This window comes from Ursus maritimus, unplaced genomic scaffold (assembly GCF_017311325.1).
Source record: "Ursus maritimus isolate PB19 unplaced genomic scaffold, ASM1731132v1 scaffold_18, whole genome shotgun sequence".
In the NCBI taxonomy this organism is placed as follows: Eukaryota; Metazoa; Chordata; class Mammalia; order Carnivora; family Ursidae; genus Ursus; species Ursus maritimus.
In genome coordinates this window covers 27,043,813-27,064,915 of record NW_024424230.1, presented here as the reverse complement: position 1 = coordinate 27,064,915, position 21,103 = coordinate 27,043,813, and the positions used below count along the sequence as shown (strand labels likewise).

Below are 21,103 nucleotides of genomic sequence, written 5' to 3'. Positions count from 1 at the left end.
TGGTTACATTTCAAATGCCTCAGAGTGGCTTCAACAATTTTGTCTACCTTAAACATGGAAAAAAATTTTTTTTAAAAATCCATGTAACAGAAAGATGGCCAAAAATGGACTGGAAATAACCAAAGAAAAAAAACTCTTTATAGGATCATTTTAGTTTCTGAATTAGGTCCAGAAAGTTCAATATCAAAATAAGTCCCATTAATTCTTCCTGGAAATAAGCAAACAACACCGTCTACCAGCAGTCTCAGAGCGTGGAATCCTGAAGCTTGTAGATTAAGGACAGTCCTCTAGCAAAGATCCAGAACCTTTTCTATTTTCTTCAACGAGCTCCTGAAGCAGCATGAGTTCAAACAAGAGTCCTGACAGGAGTTGGAAGTCCTGTGCTCTGTTCCTGGATCTGGCCCTCACTGGTGGTGGGACTAGAGCAAGCCACTCATGTTTTCTGAGTCCCAGGAACAGACTGATATTTGTGAAAACCCCTTAAATACTGTGATATCTAGCACTGTTGTAATTTTAACAAACTCCTGACAAGCTCCCCTCGCATTGTTTGTATGCTTTTAGGGGGAAAAAGACTCAGAAGGCAACTCCCTGCATGTGAACAGTTCTACCCCTCTGTTTTAAATGCTCATAACATCATGCTTTCATTTAATCGCAGAGCTCAGTAAAAGGGGTTCATTCCCATCCAGTAATTCAAAAGCCAGTCTGGTTCCAAAAAATAAATAACTGAGATACTGGATAAAATCAAGTTAGTCTCATATTTTACAGTATATTATCAACATCTAATTCAGGAGAGCAACATCTGTTTTTCTGAAATTAAGTACTAAAATTCATTCAACGTCTTTTTGTAAAAACTGGAAATGAGTGTCCAGTTTCGCTTCAAAGTTAATAAGTCTGATCAGACTAATAATCCCACAAGCAGAAAATGTCTTAAGTTTCCCTCATAAGGAAGCAGTTTCTAAATTTAATATGGCCCTACATAAAAAATAAAAAATTAAATCTGTGAATGCATCCGTTATACCAAAATACCACCAGAACTTAAACTTTATAAATTTCAAAGGAATATGAGTATCTGAAAAATGATTTACCTTTCATTGTCCTCTAAAACGAAGATCCATGGCTTAAAGAGCTGGATGATTACTGAATGCAGGGATCTCAGTACTAAGAACAAAGCAAAATTTTTAGAGACAAGAAACAAACTCATCCTTTGTCAGTATCACTAATGACACTAAAAAAAAATCTACTTATTATCTGTATACTCACAAACCTATGTTGATAAACAACACATTTCATGTAAGTAAGTATGCTTGTGTTTTCGTTTGCTGCAATGGAATTTCTTGAAGAATTTTTATTGCAACACAGCGTCATGGATAATTTTATACATACATTTTTTAAAAGATAAATGTTTAAATATTCAGAACTTTTCCCAAATGAGATAAACAAAGGAAGACAGAGCTGGAGACTGACACCTATCTCCGAGTACTGCCCCATGAAGAAGGGGCAGAGACAAGCTGAAGCAAGCACAGTGTGCGAGTGAATGTAGGCATGACACATAGGTGGGTTCGTGCCTATACTGTATAGTTCCTATTTCTTCTTCTTGACACTAAGATATATAGTTTTATTGCTAAGATTTAAATCTCTTAATGTGTCTATTCAAGTCTCTTCTAATGGGAGGTCAGAGCACCTCGCTCCACAGTGCACTAAAGGCATATTACCTGTTTTGCTCTTGGCAGATGGGTCCTGAGCCAAGCAGGCCATTTCTGAGTCAAGCAGCCGTGTTACAAGATATCCCAAGAATATTTTCATATCGGCCATGTAAGGACTCCATTTTGAGAATAAACCAAAGCTTTTAAAGTCCAACGTGGATAACCGAAGCTTAGAAAAAAAGTTTGAAAGCCACTGTATAGTCTCCACTACCTGGAAGAGAATGACAGGTCAAAGAGTCCTTACTGAATGTCTACTTTCAGCAGAATACTAGGGCGGACTATGATGGAGGGCTCGGGTTTTGAAAGAGTTGCAAAGGTGTTTGCATAGGAAAAGTAAATCAGCAGGTTTCAAACTCTTTTTCCAAAGCAGAGGAACCATTCTTTCCAGTACATTGTCATGCACCCCCACATCACATAACATTGATGAAACCAAGGGCTCTGTGGGATGCTGCATGAGAACCTGACCAAAGGAGCCAGGGGTGTGAGGTTGAGAACTGGGTGGGGTAAGGTGGGGACGGGAGGTACACCCACAGCGTGGGTCTGGGCTGCTCTTGAACGGATGAGCAAGACAGACTCCGAGGTGTAGAGAAAGGCAAAGGGTGCGTGGAAGGAAGCAAGTGACGGACAAAAACATAGGGCTCTGTAATATAATGCACAGAAGTGCAGATTTTTAGGTATAAATTTTGAATGTTCCAACTGTTTAAAAAACAAATAGCAAAGGAAACAGAAAAGGAATGCAGAAACATAAACTTCAGACACCAAAAGCTACACACCTGCTTGTCAGATAAGAGAACATCAGGAGAGCTTTGAAGCACTGAGCTCTCTGCAGAAGCTGCCCCCTGCTGGCAGTTTGGCGCACAGCAGCCCAGGGCTCTCAGAGTGGCTTTCCAACACTCGGGGCTCAGCAACTGCTCAGCAGAGCCTTATGGGGCACAGACAGAAGACATCAGGTTAGCATCTTTCACAAACTAACTTTGTCAACTTGAATCAAATAACATGTGTACTTTGCAAAGGAATGAAGATTAAATAAAAATCCAAAACAAATTCATAAAGACCTATGGTGAAGAGACTATAGTAGAGAACCTACGAAAAGAACTGTCCACCTGGACACTTGACCTTCCCGGTTCCTAGTAACCCTGTTGGGAGTGAGCACAGCTGGAGCCATCTGGGCTGGAATCCAGGGGGTGGGGGGGAATTCCCACCTACCAGCCCCTGACTGGGGGATGGTCAAGTACCACTTCCCTGGCTGAAGCTGTGAGAGAAAAAGCAGTAACAGCACAAGGGAGACTGGACTGCAGAATGCAACTGCAGAGTCTAGGTTCTCTTCTCATACTTACCCTGAAACTCCAACTCATACAATGAGCAAAACCTAAAGCAACAGACACAGCATGCAAAATAGAGACTACAGCCAGCACTCTGCTCCTGGTAAATCTCACATTCCACAGGCCAGGACTGATACCTCCTCCAGCCCTTTCCACCCAGAGGTGGCATGAGGATCACACAGGATAACAGGCTGGTAGGAGTAGATCTGAGTAGATCTGAGTAGAGATGTTGAGGCAGCTGCAATCTGCTGAGCGGGAGATGTCTAAGGAACAGTGAAGGGTCTGTGTCGAAGGGCTACTGTGGTCTGGCTCTTCGAGGACACAGCCCTGGAATCAATTTATAGGTATGGGAGTCACGCACACCTAGGACACAGCAGGGAAGCTGGTGAAAACAAGAGGCTTGTCCATGAAGAATGAAGAGAACAGACAAGCAAAGGACAGAGCCCCGAGAAACACCAACATGGCAGCCAGGGAGGGAAGGGAAACCAGGAGGCTGGAGGTCATGGAATTGTCCAGTGATGGTACTGTTATTCTTAAGCCTTTAACTGAATTACTTTCCTGGTAAATATAAATTTCCTGTTAAATACAAGTCAATGGTTGCCCATACACACTGCTTATAATCTCTTAAAAAGCCTTCAGGGGAAAAAAAACACAATATATACTTAATCAAGTTCTGAAAACTTAGAGCAAAAATTAGTTATGCCAGCACGCATCAGAATTGTACAAATATATCTCCCTACCACCATTCTCCACCCACCCTCAACTTGCCTCCACAGAAACAATGAAAGCTTGAAGTGCTTTGAAAACGAGAGCACACATTTCAGTACTCTTCAGGTAGTTCAATATATAAAATCATTAACTTCTTCATTAAGTGGTTTCTATTAAGTAACACAAAAATGTGGCATAAAGCAACACTTAGTTTTCCATTACATCTATAAACTGTATAAAGTTCACATGAAAAAAGTAAATACTATCTCATATCAAATTTCAAAGAAATTCCTGCCTAGTGAAATTCCCAAAATAAAAAAGCTAACAACCTTTTACTCCTCCTCTAATCTCCAATACTCCATGGAAAATTGCAGGGCGGGGAGGGGGGAGATAAATGGTGCGAATGTAGAAATTTTAACACTGCTCTTTCCCTTGGTGAATATACAGGCTACCATTATATACAGATAAAATTTACTTGCAAAAATCATGAGTCAAAAAATCAAGGGGGAGGGGCGCCTGGGTGGCTCAGTCGCTAAGCCACTGCCTTCGGCTCAGGGTGTGATCCCGGCGTTCTGGGATCGAGCCCCACATCAGGCTCCTCTGCTAGGAGCCTGCTTCTTCCTCTCCCACTCCCCCTGCTTGTGTTCCCTCTCTCGCTGGCTGTCTCTATCTCTGTCAAATGAATAAATAAAATCTTAAAAAAAAAAAAATCAAGGGGGAGAAAAAAATCCCATAATTTATCCACTATTTAGATCTACAAAGAAACCAGCTGGCCCAGTAAACACATTGCAAAAGAGCAACTTCCTTCTCTTACCAAATCTCTAGTCGGCAGAGTAAGCAGGCCCACTCCTACCCCAGCCCAGTTCAGGACAGCTGCAGAGTCGAGGGNAAGAGGGGTGCATGACTTGGCGGTGCATGGTGTGGACTTCAACACCACATACGAAGTGCTGCCTTGCTGAATCGGGGCCCATTTGAACATTGAGGAGAGTAACTGACCTTTTCTACAGACAGCACCCTTTCGGGCACTGTTCGTCAAGCGCTTTAGGTAAAAATTAGTGATTCTACACCCCTGCATAATTGTCTTATTTTTACATTTTGGGATGACACCTGTAGAAGGGTAAATGTCACATTACATACTCACTGCAATCGAATCGGTACAATTAAAACACACTTACTTTGCATCAGCAGCCTGAGAATGTCACTGTACTGGTCAGGGAACTGGTAGAGAAGAAGGTAAGTCCAGTGCTTACAGAAAAGATTAAATGGCATCAAAATATCTTCGTCTGGTTCAAGGCCCCAGGCAGTAAGTGCCAAATGGATGGACTCCAGGAGCCTGGTACGATCAGACAGAGGAGGTTTAGTGGCGTTTAACCATTGCTTAAGATCGAACTAAAAAGAAAAAGAAACAAGAAGCAGTTTTATTGACACCGGAAAATTAACTGAAGTAGAGAACTACGTGCAAATTTAGTTTAAAAGTCAAACATCACCTAACATTCAGCTTTGTATAAAGACTGAACCTGAAATGTACATACAAGTACTTAAAAGAATCTACGCAGGTCAACAATTACTAGGTGTCAGTAAGCCGCCAGCTCTACCTCACCCTCGGGGATTTCAGAGGCAGAGCTTTCTCAGCTCCGCGTGCGTTTTTGTAATGTGAGAATGTTTGGTTAAGTTTTCTCTACAAAACAAGAATCAGAACTTTGCAGTTCTGCCCCAGCAGTCACAGGGCCAGAAACAAGCAGCCACTTTACGGGACTGTCTCCATCTGATACAGCCACATTTCTGAGTCGGCGGCAGTAACCTATCTCAGTTAATAAAACTTCAGGGTGTCATCAATCACCTCCCAGAATTCCCACCTATAAAACATGTTCTCCCCCACGACAGACTGACAGCAGTCTCTAGGCCCTAAAAAATGCCTAGGTTTTGGGGCACCTGGGTGGCTCAGTCGTTAAGCGTCTGCCTTCTGCTCAGGGCATGATCCTGAGTCCTGGGATCGAGCCCCCCCCATCGGGCTCCTTGCTCCGCTGGGAGCCTGCTTCTTCCTCTCCCACTCCCCCTGCTTGTGTTCCCTCTCTCGCTGGCTGTCTCTCTCTGTGTCAAATAAATAAATAAATAAAATCTTAAAAAAAAAAAAGCCTAGGTTTTATGATTTATAGATGTCAGAGAAATACAATTGAAGGCAAAATCACTAAGCCTCCGCAATTCTCAAGTGGTTAAGTAAATTCATTGCCTGGGCCTGAGTTAATATTCTACTTGGAATGAGGACAAAGGCAATTTGCTTATATCTGGCTTATTCCAAATATGAGAGACTTTGATATATGACATCTCATTTATCAAACACATTTTCGGCATAAATTCAGGATATATTCAAAAGAAGGATGTACTAAATTACTATTATGAATATTTCAAAGCTGTACTGTTTCTAAAGAGGGCTTGGGAGCAAAGCCCTTTTCCTACAATGTGAAGTAAGACTGCCCGACACAACACAACCCATGCCCCCACAAGAAAGAGCTACGGGATCAAGCTGCTTGAAGATGATACAAAACGTGAAAAGGGCCTACCAGGAAACAGAACTCCAGGGGGCCCTTCATTTCTACAGAGTGGGCAACAACACTGGATCCTACATTTCCATGATGGCACCAGCACGGAATCACATCTCACCTTAGTCAGCAGCATGAAAATCATATCGCTGTTGTCCTCACTTAGAAACTTCACCACTTTCTCATAGAGCTGAATGAACTCCGCGGGTGCAGCATTGGGAGTGAAGAAAGGAGACAGGAGAGAGCAGAGCCTTCTATTCTTCAGAATGGTCTCTAGTACTTTCCTGCATTCTGACTTAGTGCCGCTGATAAACACCTTGAAAGAATTAGAAAGGGAAAATGTCATCAGATTCTGCACCACCCCCCCCAAACTTTTATTTAAGCAACCAAGCTTTAAGGGCTAATATAGAAGGCAAACAGAACTTTTTCTAAATGAAAACACGGAACAATCAAAAAAAATCTAAAATCAACACAGATAAACCTAACACTTCCAATGACGGTGATATTAAAAATTCTGAATTATCCATGAATTTGATTTGGACAAGCCACAGAGAATTTCTAAAAGATTAAAATATTAGGATAATTTGAATCCAGACATTTGCAAGGTACCTACCCTGATTACTAAGTATCCAAAGTGACTGCATTTTGTCAAGAAAACAAAACCTCTAGGTTATAGATTTTATTGAGATGTGGTTTGAGTATTTTTAAAAAGCTAACTCTAATAATATATAATCAAGATAACCCTGTTTAACTTGGTTCTAATGTTTTAAGTACTGGATATAAGTATTTAAATAATTTCAGGGTCAGGAAGGCTTTGATAAGCCAGATCACAGGCAGAAATAATAAAAGGCAAGACTGAGAGATTTGAATATATAAAAATTTTAACTTCCATAAGGCAAAAAGAATGATAAAATTAAAAAATAACAAAGTAGAAAAATCAATTTAGAACACATTCCAGATACTAGGTTGACAGTCTGAGGAGCTCTTTCAAAGCAATCAAAAAACAGAAATTCTACAACAGTAAACACGCAAAGGACAACAACCAGCAAACCACAGTTATATGGCCAATAAACATATGGAAAGTCACGCAAGTGAATAAGTATTAAAGAAATGCAACTTAAAATAATAACAAAGTACACTTCCCCTATTAGATTAGCAAGACTTAAAAAGAACAATCCTTCCTCGCATTGGTTGTAATTTGGAGAACAATAAATTCAAACCCTGCTGTGATAGTGGGGACAGGTAAAAACTTCCCACAAGGGCACTGTGACAATCTACGTCAAACGCTAATCCCTCTGACATAGCGACCATACTTCTAGGAAATTATCCTGGAAAAAACAGCCCAAACAGTTCACAGAGATGTGTAAGAATATTCATCTCAGGCTTACTGCAGCAAAACAAACTACGTGAATAGCCTCCCAGACGTAATGGGCTCAATACATCACAATGTATCTGTACCAGGGAACACTATGTATTAAATACCATGAGATCAGTCTGTATTAACACAGAATAATATCTAGAAGTTGCGTTTGAATGAAAAACAGTAGGTTACAAAATAGCACTTGCCCATTTTTGGGCATATATGCCTATCTCTAGCTATATGGAGGAACGATGTATCATTTCTACGTATGTATACACATACACTGACACACATATATACCAAGACAAACTGTAATAAAATGTTAGCTATGCAACCAGTATCTTCAGGAGGTTAGAATTATGAGAAAATTTTCTTCTTTATACTTTTTATACTGTCTTGCATCGCTTACGACAAGCACCCATCAAGTTTAAAATCAGGAAGGGGGCTCCTGGGTGGCGCAGTCGTTAAGCGTCTGCCTTCGGCTCAGGGCGTGATCCCGGCGTTATGGGATTGAGCCCCACATCAGGCTCCTCCACTATGAGCCTGCTTCTTCCTCTCCCACTCCCCCTGCTTGTGTTCCCTCTCTCGCTGGCTGTCTCTATCTCTGTCAAATAAATAAATAAAATCTTAAAAAAAAAAAAAGAGGGGAAACATTCTTTAAAAAATAAATAAATAAATAAAATCAGGAAGAAAACTTTTAAAAAGCTATCTTAATATCTGCTCCGCATCACCTCCTTATAAGTATAACTAAGTACTCATTCCACTGAAACTGGGTGAGAGTACACGGTTAATGTTAACACATTTTCCATCAAGCGGCTTTCCTTTCTTTAATGACATATTTCATAAATATGCACAGATACACTGCTCTGCCTTTTTAAATATCCATATATTTAACAGTCCAATAAATACATAAATAAATGGGGACTGAGAACAGCAACTGGGAGACAGCAGTGGGGAGGCAGGGCGAACACGGACTGCTGAGGCAGAAGACCTGGGATCCAAGCTCAGCTCCAGCACTGACCGGCTGTATTCTCCAGGCAAGTCATTTCATCTATTAGAGACTACTGTTCTCATCTTTAAAATGAGAACGGTATCAATCACACAGAATCACTGTGAGGATGAACTGGAGAGTGTTTTATAAACAATAAAGAGCTTCACAAAGTTATTGTTAACAATACGAAAAGCATAGAAAGAGTTTGATGTCTCCCCAGAGACTTTCAAATATGGGTAACTTTGTATCTCTTGTATGAGAAGCAAAATTCTCTACCAACAATTTTAATCACATCTTGTGAAGTCAACAACTCAAAGGGGCTTCTGCCTTAAGAAAGAGTCCGAATCTGTAATGTAAGCCTGAAGTCATCCTTCACTGTATCTAATGAGGACACTGCAAGGACTCGTGACATGTGAACGAGGCTAAAAACACAGAATTTTACCTTACCTGTCCCAAGATCTCAATGCATGATGTAAAGAACTGCCTTGTGGGAGGATGACGCTGAGTCTCATCGCTGACATGATCCACAACAGTAAAGAAGAGGCTAATGCCGACCTTCTGACCCCCAGGGGTAGGCTGCAGCTTGTAGGCATTCACTAAGGCCCTGTGCAAAAATGTGGGTGAGATTATTGGTCTGTAGTAGGAGAATCCAGACTCACTTCTCAGGCAATAGTCTTAGGAGTCCTTCAGAGCTCCATACGAACGTCACTTTAAAAATATTCCATGGGGTTGGGGCACCAGGGTGGCTCAGTCAGTTAGGCGTCTACCTTCGGCTCAGGTCATGATCCTGGGGTCCTGGGATGGAGTCCCAGGTCAGGGTCCTTCTCAGTGGGCAGCCTGCTTCTCCTGTTGCCCCTCCTCCCCATTCATGAGTGTGTGCTCTCTCTCTCTCTAATAAATAAGTAAAATCTTTAAAATAAAATATTCCGTGGGGTAAGTATCTTCCAACTTGGCCTGACACTTATTTTTAATACACAGAAATGATTTTATGTCCTCCTGGGGGAGTGGGGATCAGCTGTATTATTAACATTCTTACCCTTATCAAAATTACCCTTTCATACTTTGTATGTAATTCAGAATTTATTCTTTCAACTTTGTGTATTCCTTACATAATACACATTTTTAAAAACAAGAATGCTGATTTCTCTAAATTTTAAAATCCAAAACACTGAAAAAGATTTTTGTATAGAGTAAGATCCTGGAATAAAGATACCTCTTCTAAGTCTCATACTCTTTTGAGTTCCTTTGCTAGTAAAAGCACATTAACTTCTTGTTCACCTCATCTCCTTCTTCTTCCCAGGTCCCCCAATCCAACCTACAAAAGGATTCAATGCCCTCCTCCGTACCACCACCCCAATCTACTGGGGGATTAGTTGCTGGTACTAGAATGTGGAGTCACCTTAAAGTTAAAGGCAGGGTCAACCTCTCTCCCAAGTCATGCCCTGGTGGCTTTATGGAGAAAGAGAACATTGAGCGTAAGCGAGAAGCTCCAAGAGAAAAACTACAATGGCCAAATGCAAGCTGACAACTACACTTGAGAGCCCTAATTCCCCTGAACAATTCCACTTCAAACTCTGCTTAGTAATCTGAGTTGACAGTGATGACTTTCTGGGTAAATGTAACTTTAATCTAAAACTTAAGCACTAAATCTCTCCATGATTGAATTTCAATATGCTGTGTCATCTCATAATTTAGGGGTCAGTAAACTTATTCTATCAAAGACCAGACCGTAAATATTTTATGTTTTATGGGCCATAAATTGTCACAACTATTCAATTCTCCCATCTTGGCATAAAGCCATACACATGAAGTAAATAAATGGGCATGGGTGTGTTCCAATAAAACTTTATTTATAAAAAGGGGTGGCAGGCCAGATTTGGTCCAGCAGCCATTGTTTGCTGATCCTTATACTAATTTAATTAGTGGGTGCCTGGGGGTGTGGTAGCAGGTAGGATTACCATCAGTAATAACAAAATAGAATTTTAAATTATAATGCCCTCAAAACTTACGTAATCAAGTTTTCTGCATGGACAGCAGCTTCCACGATATTAAGTGACGGTGGCTTAGCAGCTTCGGCTTGCAACTGCTTCACTTCTTTTCGCAGAACATGAAGCTGCTGGCTTATTGCTTCATTCTTATGCATACCTTCAAACTAAGAAAAATTTAAATGGTCAAGGGACTTTTTTGTTCCTATTACGTTTCTAGAGCAAATATTTATTACAAATATACTGAGTATTTGATGAAGAATTATTACTACAATTAATATTATAACTCAGAATTCTCAGTTGAATAGAACAGGGGTGGGAAAAAAAATGTCAAAAAACTATTCAAGAACCTCAGGTTTTTCATGAAGAATCAAACCTGCGACAGTTTATTGCTGGTTCAGTCTTTTGTAGGATGTGTTCCTTGTCACTTATGTTTGGACTCCCCAGCTCTCATCAAAAACAGACTTAATGTCTTCTACCAATGAGGTTTTCCTTGAAGCACACTGCACCCCTCCTCTGCCAAGCATCTTCCCCAGAGCCTTGACCCCCCTCCATTCTCCCCACCCAACAGCACACAGTTCAACTCAAAACACTAAGGCTGCACGTCTCATGTGTGCCACGCATACAAAGACAATGACACAGATGCTGCTAATAAAACACTTGCCATTTTGAAAGGAAGAAAGGATATACAATTATAAAACAAACCACAAAACAAAATACAGGAAGTGCACTGAAATCAGCTGCATGCCTACGAAAGAGCAGTTGACTGATTCAGTGGTCCCTGAAAGCTCATCTCTGATAAAATTTTTACTCATTCTCAGTAAAGATGTGACAAAGGAGAATTTACTGAGCTTAAAAAAAAAAAAACTAAATCTATTCCAGTTTAAAAGATAAGCCTTTATTTAAGACTGCATCTTTCCTCTTTGAGGGGATTGTTAATATCCCTTTTCTCTAATTAACTGATGGTGACCTATAATGATAACTGCTTTGTTTGTACATTTTAATATCCTTTTTTGGATATGAATAGATGTAGAGCATATCCTATGCCCAGGCTGCAACACAAAGACAGAACTAAGGTGGCAATGGTGGAGGACAGGAGGATAGAGCGACAGCAAGGAGAAGCCCAGCCTGGCAGGGAGGTCAGGGATGAATAGCACAGAGCGGTCAGTCTAGGGAGGAGGGGGTCCTGTCCTGCAGGAGTCCTTTGAAGCAGGCCAGGAATTTGGACTTATTCTGCAGGCATAGCAGAGAAGGCTGAAGAGATGAGAACATTCAGAAGGCAGGAATGTTAAATCCTTCATTCTCCTCAAATGGGTTTCCCCAATCATGTGAGTGAGCCTACATTTTCCTTTATGTGCACCTACCCAAACCCAGTCTTCAGCCACCACTGCAATGATTACAGGTACCTTTGTTTGTAAATAATGTAAATACTTAATTCACAAATTTATTTAACTGAGGCCCTTATGTCCCTGCCAGAGTTATTATCATAAATTCCAGACGAAAGGCCTGGAGCTCAATGGTCCTGTCTCTTCTGCCTTACACAGCACCCCAGTCCGACGAGATGCCAAGCACCTACTTTCATGATCGTGAGGACAACTTTCTTCCATAAAACGCAACAATGTTGTATTAAAAAGCTTTATGAAACTTCTTAAAGAAAAAAATATGCTGTTAGTCTAAATCAAAAGGCATGAAAGTGAATAACTAAGAACATACAATGTTAACAACAATTATTTTAATTTTGGGAGAAAGGAAAGATAAAAATAATCAAATTACCTCTACTAACCCATATAATGAATCAATACAAATATTAAATTTCCAATCTTCAAGTAAAAGACCAACATTTAATAACCTAAACCGAAGGCAGGAGCATGTGCAGTCAGTTTTGTGCCTATGATGTCACCAACTGCAGTTAGACCGAGTCGTCGAGGGTCGCAGCCCTTGGCTGGCCTGGAGAGAAGGCAGCCAAACAGGGAGAAAAAGAAAGAATCCGAGAGGAAGAAGGAAGACCGTGAGGATGAAGGGAAGTGGAAAGATGATGGGTAAGATAGGACAGAGGTTTCCTGGACTGGGAAATGCAGGGACGAGACTAAGTCCCTAGAGCTTCAGAGCTGCCACCCCACGCTGTGGAAACTACCAGTGCCCAAGAGTAAGGAGAAGCAACATTCTCACCAAAAACACCTCAAAATGATCAATATTTCCCAGTCTACTTGTTTTTGTTCATTGTTCCCAACTCTACTGAGTTTTCTTTGCTCACTAGAACAGAAGAGGGGCTGACTGCCTGGCGGCTCACAATCACCAGAAGTTGTGGACAACACAACAAAGCCGCATGCTGGAAGCCCCTCCGCCTGAGTCGCTGTAAGGAGACAAAGTGATATAAAAGCTGGACAAAGCAAGCAAGTTGTTACAATACTGTGAGGCCTTCAGTGGGTCTTTTCCATCTTTCATTTCTAGGATTGAGCAAATTTTTCACATGATAATAAATCAATCCTGGGTCTGGCAAACATGCCCCACAATACCAAGTTCAACAAAAGGAACCCTATTATAAATCACCCCATTTCCTCAGGGAATATCACTGAATTATTAGACGCTTCTATGGGGAGAGACGACCGCAGAAGCAGCACGTCTCACTCCCCATAAAATATATTTATTTGGCTTTTGTATACCCCAACAAGCTATACATAGTTCAAACATTTGCAGATGGCTGGAAATTTCCAGGGCTTTCTCTCACAGAAAAAATCTACTAGGCAATGAAGTATTTTCATGATATAATTTGAAATCTTTATAAATGAGCCACTTAAAATATACATATGCTTTTTAATCTTAAAATTTATATTTAAAACATAAAGTTATTCTCCTGAAGTTAATTTTGAAAATGGATCCAATCCCTGAATTCTCTAATCACTGAAAGGGAAGGTGATCTTATCACACCAACTCAGACAGAGAACACGGTACACCTGTTAATTTAAATGAGATTTGATGGTCATGATCAGCTTACTCAGAATGATACAGCTGGTCTTAAAAACTGGAGCAGAAACAGCTAAAAGCAAATGGCTTCATTTCCCAATACTGAGTGGGAAAGCATGGGTCTTGAATTTAAATAGACGTGGGCTTGAATTTCAACTGAGCCACTTACTAGCTGTGTGGCTTTGGCAAGTCTCTGAGACTCTCTTGAACCCGTTTCCTCACCTCATTTGTGAAGATTAAGTGAGATAATATAAGCACAGTCACCGCCATGCTACCTGGGATAGGACAGTGCCCCAGTAAGTGATAAGAAGTGCTCTGAACAGAGCGGGGAAATAATGTAGTGTACTGAAGTATGTCCATCCTTACCACTTTCCAAGATCGAACGCCCAGGAGACATTTGTATAAGAGCAAAAAGTGAAGCAGTATGGTGCGTAAGTCGAGATTTTGTATGGAAAACATTAAGTCAGCCAACTGAACAATAAATTGGCCTAAGGTAAACACAATCAAAGAGTTGACTGCTAATTTCTTGTAGGAACAAGTTCCAACTTCCAGCCAAATAATATCTACAGAATTCCTGAGGGTAGTTAAAATCAGGGAGCTTACTTGTGAAGAGTATAAATCTGTAGTTGTTGGTTCCTGCAAACTCTTCACTTCTATGGCACTCACTGTGTGGGCCACTGACAACAGAAACACGAGTAAGACAAGGTGCTGGCGCTCATACAACTCAGAATCTAGTCACAGTGACAGAGGTAATCATAATGCAAACAAGTTGTAACTCAGCCTAACGAGGTTTTCATGGACTCATTCAGGGCCGTGAAAGGGCACCTATTATATGCCAGGAGCCATGCTGGATGGTACAGGAACACAGATGACTAAGGACAGGAACTCTACTCCCGAGGAGTTCACAGACTGGCAGGAAAGACAGCAGGTGACTACGGCAGCATTTATGCATGAGCTGCTATGAGAGGAGGGACTACCTCAATCTGACTAGAGAGGCTAAGACCTCAAGAGGTATTGCCTGAACCAATGGAAGGATGAGAGGAAGGAGCTCACAAATGGGGTGGGACAACAAGTAACAGCACATGCCTAAGAGAGAAGGTAGGAATGTGCGTGTCATATTTAGAGAACGGAAAAAGCCTGAGTGGCTAGAAAATGTTTAGGGATCAGGAAAGGGTAAATGATGACATTAGAAACTGATCAAGAACAGATTATGGGGGGGGGGGTCCCAAGAGTCCTACTCCTTCTAGATACTGGAGAGCCAATGTTGGCTGTTAGCCTGCAAATGCGATGAGATTTGTGTTTAAAAAGATGAATGGTGGCAGAATGGAAAACGGACTGGACAGGGGGAGAGTCTATGGACAGGAAGCCTTATGTAATGGTTCAGGGGAGAAGCGATGTGGGACTACTTGGGGGCAATGGCAATGGATGAAGAGAAAGAAACAAATGTAAAGTCATTTCAGAAGCAGAACCAGTAGGACCTGGAAAGTAACTAGATGGGAAGTATGAGGGTGGGGCGATGACACTGATGCCTAAGTCCCCATTTCCTGTTACAGGAAAAACAGGTTTGGAGGGTAAAGGTGGGATTAGTTTGGGACCTGTGGAGTTTGAGGTATCTATGGACATTCATAGAATGTTACATAGGCAAGTGGAAATCTAGATCTGGAACTCAGAGAATTCTGGACTAGAAAAGCAGAACAGGAGTCATCAACATATGGGTTAACACGTTGGGGGTCATGGACTACTGAGGATCTACTGAAGTTATGAACTCTCCAGAAAAAAAAGTTCCATATACTTTCAGGGGCTTACTGACCCACTAAAGACCATTCACACACCCACCCTAGATTAGGAACTCCAACACAAACAGTAGGCAAAAGCAGCTAATGTCACAATGACGAAGGGGATCAGGGGAAGCACCACGCACAACCAGCAATCTAAGGGTTGAGCTGATAAAGAGGAATCCTGGAGAGAAACTACAAAGTGGCTATTGATTTGGAGCAACCAGAAGAGACTTCATGACGTTCAGCATCGCCAGATGATAGAGTAAGGTTAAACAGCATCAAAACTACTGGATATAGCCATGAAGTGGTCCCTGGACACACAGATACAGAGGGGCTACAATTCTATGTATAAGAATAACAACCTACCTTCTGTATGGCATATGCTCTCCCAGTGGCAGTTCTGTGATGAGTCCTAACAGTCAGAACTCACCTTCCCGACCCCAACATCTATAACCAAAGTCATCCATTTGTGTAAGAGACAGCTTTAGATTCAAGTACAGTCTCTGACCAAAACTCAGAACAAATCTAACTGCCTTGCATCGATTAGATAATGCCCCAACTTCATGTAAAGTAGAGTTTCAACTTTCTTCTACCTTGCTCTTAGCTATCGATGAGTAGCCAAAAAAATTTGTCTTCAATTCCTGGAAGTATCAACCAGCCAAGTACTGCCCAGGATAGCCTTAGTTAGCAATTTTTATATAACTTTCTAAAGAAATCTTACTTGAATCAGACTACAAAAGCTGCTCACTATCCTCACATTTTCAATGCCCCTGGCAGACCTGCATCACCAGGCAAAATAATGGCTGAAGTAGATACTGTGTCGATATAGATACTTCTAGGAGCCATCAGTGGAGGTTCCCAAGTTTCTAGGTCTTCCCAAACGGAACTGGAAAGAAGAGCACTGGGCAAACTAGTAAGGCCAGCAGAAAACTAAAGCGTGCTTTAAGAAAACTGGATATTTCTAATTAGATTATGGTCACAAAACACAGCTATTTTTTCAAATTCTTGAGGCTTCTATATAATCTCCTTCCCCCCGTCCTTTCTCTTTTTTTTTTTCTTCCTTTCTTCAAGCAATCTTAGCATCTACCAATTTTTCTTTTGAGAAAAGAAAGCAGAAATATTTTTATGTTGTCTGCAAAAATTAAATCGCAGCCATATTCATTTTTATTCTTACCGTAATTCATTTGCTTTCTGATTTCCCTCGAATCAAAAGCACTTTCAGGGAATTTCAGGAAAGGTATACCTTTCTACTTCAGAATCAACAAAGCAAAATTTTGCAAAGAAATTTCAATTCAAGGGTTCAGACAAATCACAACTATTTTCGAAAAGGAAAAGCGCCAAGTCACTGGAAGGCTGGGAGCTAAAGCTCCCAAGTCTGCCTGGTGGTATTTTCCACCGCAAGACCCGGAGAGTTAACAGGTCAGGCAAAGACACCTGTTCTTTGGCTGGAGCAGGATACATTCACAACTCTTCACAGAGCAAGCTATTGGCCAGAACTGGGAAAACATTTTTGTACTCACTTCACCCACTTACAAAAATGCACCTCAGGAGACTTCCCTCTCTGTATAGAATTAACAGGCTGGCAAAGATATGTAATCTCAAAATATGGAAAAATACCATATTTGTGAAGGCACAGATTGGAAGACACCCTTTTTAATTAGAAGTGGATACATTTCAGCTTTTTTCACACCAACTCAAACTCCATCCGAAATTGACAGACTTGTCTTCCAGCACGATTACTTTGGTAAGTGATCCTTCTTAAATGCTCCTACCTAGTCTAACTGAAGTATTAGCAACTGCGGGAAAAATTACACTGAAAGAAAATTAACTTTACAAAGCACCTGGCCAAAGACATTACGCAGTGTTTAGGAGTCTCCCATCTCAGATCAAATTTCTGAACTTTAGATGCACACCAAGATGTTATTTTATCAGAAACAAATTTTGAAGCTAATGAAAAACACAAGTATAAACGTTACTTCAGAGAAGACATGTTAGAGAAAACAGGCTCCCCCGGACACTGACGAGGAATACATTAGAACTGCTCGAATGTGGATTAGCACAAAAAGAAATTCCTGAAAGATAATCAAGAGTCAGTAAATAAATTTTCCCTAATTTCTAAAAGCTAACAAAAAAAAGAAGAGCTATGTTTATGCAGATGTAGTCAGCAACAGGCAGCCTATCTCTGCGCTTTCTCTGCCAGCTCTGGGGACCTGGAGTCCCTCGCAGAAGGACGCGGGGGTAGTGAGCGAGGAGCTGGCGCTCTGCAGCCACACTGCCCAGGCCTCCCTGGTTCTGCTACTCAGCGGCTGTGTCACTTTGGGTGTGTGACTTAACTTCTCTGTGTCTTTATTTCCTGAAGATAACAAGAATACCCACCTCACAGGGTTGCTGGGAGGATAAAATAAGTTCTGCAGAGTGCTTAGACAGTGCTGGCTAAAGCTAAGCTCCACCCTGATGTCCTTATGATGTCTCAGACCCAACTTGAGCCAGTTTTTCCAACTCAGGAAGCTGACTAAGAGGCGGTTGAGTTCCTAATCTTACTCACCTCTCCTTCTGCCTGTTAGCAAGCTCCACCTAACTGACCTGCTCTCCACATGGCCCTCCACGTTTGTGTTCAGCGGCTCCCCACTGGCCACCGCACACAGCTGCAGCTCCCAAGTGATCCTCTTTTCCGATGTGAATCCCAACCTTCCTGATGTAAGTTCCCACCACCACAGCCAGAAACCACCTAAAGTAGACTGACCTAGCCAGTACCCCCTAAATGATGTCCAGAGAACACCATTCCCACATTCCTTCCCAGTGACTCCAAACCGTCATCATCAAAGTCTCCTAAGGATCAGCGTGAGTCCCTCTAAGAATCTTCTCAGTTAACTGTTTTTCTGTGAATTTCTGTCTTGCAGGACACATCAGCACTTATGGAAATACATGATTAGCTCCGTGTGGGTCGTTACTTCCCCCCAAACTATTAAATGTTTGGGACATGATTCATGTGCTATGAACTTCTTGCCGTCTGTCTCAACAATATGCCAATATTAGGGACTCAATGAAAAATTCAGTGAATCATGAAGAAGCTTCAACAATCTTACCTGAACTGTGACAACCGCTGCTCCTTGGCATTTCTTACCGCTACTGCCCCTACACTCCAGATGTAGTGTGGTCTGTTCTTCTCTGTTAACGTACTGTTTGGGCATCGTGTCCAGCAGCTCACTATCCAGGGCAACCTGCTGAGATTCTCGAAGAGCTGCAGTTCTGGAAAACATCATCAGGAGGTAGAAGAAAGGCTTAGGAAAGGTTTCATGGTAAGTGATAAAGACTTCCGGTTACCCCCAGCCCACACTAGGGAGCAACAAGACCTGGTATTCTATAGGAACTGAAGACCAAAGGTGTGTGTAAATCCTTTCTTTTCCTTAGTAAGAAAGTTCAGAAAAGAAGGAAAAGTGGTACAACTTTTTAGCCAGGAACAAAGCTTCATTTAGAATCTGTAATACATTAATGGTGTTTTTTACACAGACTGTTAAATATACAAGAGCAAATGAGAATTTCATCCTGATTAAAGCACTCTTAAAGGGGTACCTTACTTGTAAGCACCAGTGATTTCTTAGGTATTAGCAACTCAAACTGAACTGCCAAAGATGGAAGAAGCTAATTTTTTATATGGGTGTCGATACTGTTACGTTATTGCGCGGACACGTGTGTGCGCACTGGTGGGGCCAGGGGTACACACTCACATACACAAACAAATGCCTGAACCAAAAACAGCCAAGGAAACAAAAGCCAGTAAGAGACAGATTCCCATGGTCTTTGCAAACATAAGATTCTTTTACTTTATAAAACAGACTCACTCTGCACACACTCCTTCTCACAGACAGCAGCTAGAATCAAAACCTTCAAGAGTTGATTATCCGCTATCTTCTTTAACTCAGAGCACTAAATGGCTTTCCCGCACTCTGATCAAGCGCCTGTGGCAATTTGTTAAAGAACCCGAAGAGTTAGGAAGCAAAGCAGTGACAAAAGAAAGTAAATCTCACTGATACCCTTTTAACACCATCTTTCCAGTATCAGAAAGTCCCCTCAGGAGAAGCTTAAGAAACACCTGGCTGGCACCGCTGACACTCAGAAATGCCACCACAGGAAACGTAAAATTTATCGTCCGTGTAAGCACCACATCATTTCAATGTACAATTAAGAGACTTGTCACAACTTGGTTAGCTGAGGTAACTGACTGGGCCAGCCTGGTCAAACTATCCTCACGGACAGGCGGCTGATGAGGAAGCCCTCCTAGGTATGCAGCGAGCACAGGGGCACGGCCCCGGCGGTCTCATGCTCTTACCTGGCCTGCTGCTGCAACAGGTTCAGGTCCGTGCGCACCAGCTGGGTGGCGTCCTTCTGACTCAGGAGCGCGGCTGAGGAAATGACTGGCACAGGAGGCCTCACTGGGTGCAGATCAAGGGGAGGCTGGGGAGCCTCATGCTTCCGCAAGTTACTTAAAACCCTTTCTTTAGCTGAAAGAAAATTAAGTCCTACTTACCGAGTAATGGCTACTAGTAGGTAGTAACAAGTGGGTGCAAAGCCTTGGCTTATTGCTGTCAAGAAGAATGCTGAATATCTACGGAGTAGTTACATAAACTGTCCGAGGCCTAAATGAATAAACTCATTCTCTGCCATTCCTTACAAGTTTTGAGGGAGCCCCCACACGGCTACTGATACTCTAGCAGGAGCTATGAGCTCACAAACACGTGGTATGATTAAATAGAATTCCTATCCAAAAGGCCTTAATGACAGTTAAAGAGCCCAAAGCTCGTGATCTTAAATTATGACCCTAGACAGCCTTGTGTGACATGCTAAAGTGCCCGGACTCGATACTTGTGTATAGGGGAGCTACTGAACGGCTCTCAACAAGCCTGGGAGAGATGGCAGCCATCACCAGACAATGGACTGGGGGAAAGGGCAGGTAGTCCCATTAAGAGTTTAATGCAATCACCCAGATAAACCTCACAGGAAGAGGAGAAAAAAAAATGGGTGTTAAGGAATATGGCAGAGTGAAAAATCTTAAACTGGGCCAAAGTCTGAACAGGAGGGCTAAGACTAGTAGAGTTAAAATGAATAAAGACATGGGCACAAACTCCTACCGAACTTAGATTACATAGTCATGTTGTCATGCATTCATTCGTTCACTTACTCGTTCACTCAGTAATGGGAGTCCAAATAAGAGATCAGGTGCCATATAAGAAAATAAGGGCAAATCTGTCCATCCAGTTTTGTACTGGATTGCATGTGGTCCCATACTGGTGAATCCAATCTCAGTGTTTCTATTTCTATACTTAGTACAGAGCTGACCACACACAGGTATCCAATAAATTCCTATCTTCCCCCCTTCTCTCTGTACTGCCCTAGACACATACCGTAGAGCAGGTGGAGACTGAGGAACATGAAGAAAAATGCTGCCACAGACCTGATTGTTTTCAAAAGTAAGATAACAGGGATAGGAGAGGTCAAGGAAATTTCAAGTCACTAAGTCAGGTCAACAAATACTTAAGGGATTACTATGAATTTCCAACTTAATTCCAGATGTAGCATTCCATTTTCTATTCTTAAGAAAATTTAAGACGATTTGATAGCCAGGATTTTACTTGGCATAAAAAGACCTGTATTGTTTGCACCGCAAACAGATGGAATTTAACATCCCAAACAGGTCAAGAGAGGGATCGTCCTGTATAGCTGGGGTTTTTCCACTAGAACAACTACTCTTTGC

At 41.7% G+C, this 21,103-nt stretch overlaps 1 protein-coding gene across 1 annotated transcript in view; it reads right to left on the bottom strand.

Moving 5' to 3' along the window:
• Window positions 1-21,103, bottom strand: part of EPG5 (ectopic P-granules autophagy protein 5 homolog) — a 101,331-nt gene that overhangs the window by 23,258 nt on the left and 56,970 nt on the right. The window contains exons 26-34 of the mRNA XM_040632560.1: window positions 19,682-19,853; window positions 18,438-18,600; window positions 10,634-10,776; window positions 9,072-9,228; window positions 6,395-6,589; window positions 4,909-5,122; window positions 2,473-2,625; window positions 1,713-1,910; window positions 1,086-1,158 (exon numbers count right to left, since the gene is read on the bottom strand). Of these exons, the coding sequence (XP_040488494.1) occupies window positions 1,086-1,158; window positions 1,713-1,910; window positions 2,473-2,625; window positions 4,909-5,122; window positions 6,395-6,589; window positions 9,072-9,228; window positions 10,634-10,776; window positions 18,438-18,600; window positions 19,682-19,853 (1,468 nt within the window). The remainder of the gene's footprint in view (window positions 1-1,085; window positions 1,159-1,712; window positions 1,911-2,472; window positions 2,626-4,908; window positions 5,123-6,394; window positions 6,590-9,071; window positions 9,229-10,633; window positions 10,777-18,437; window positions 18,601-19,681; window positions 19,854-21,103) is intronic.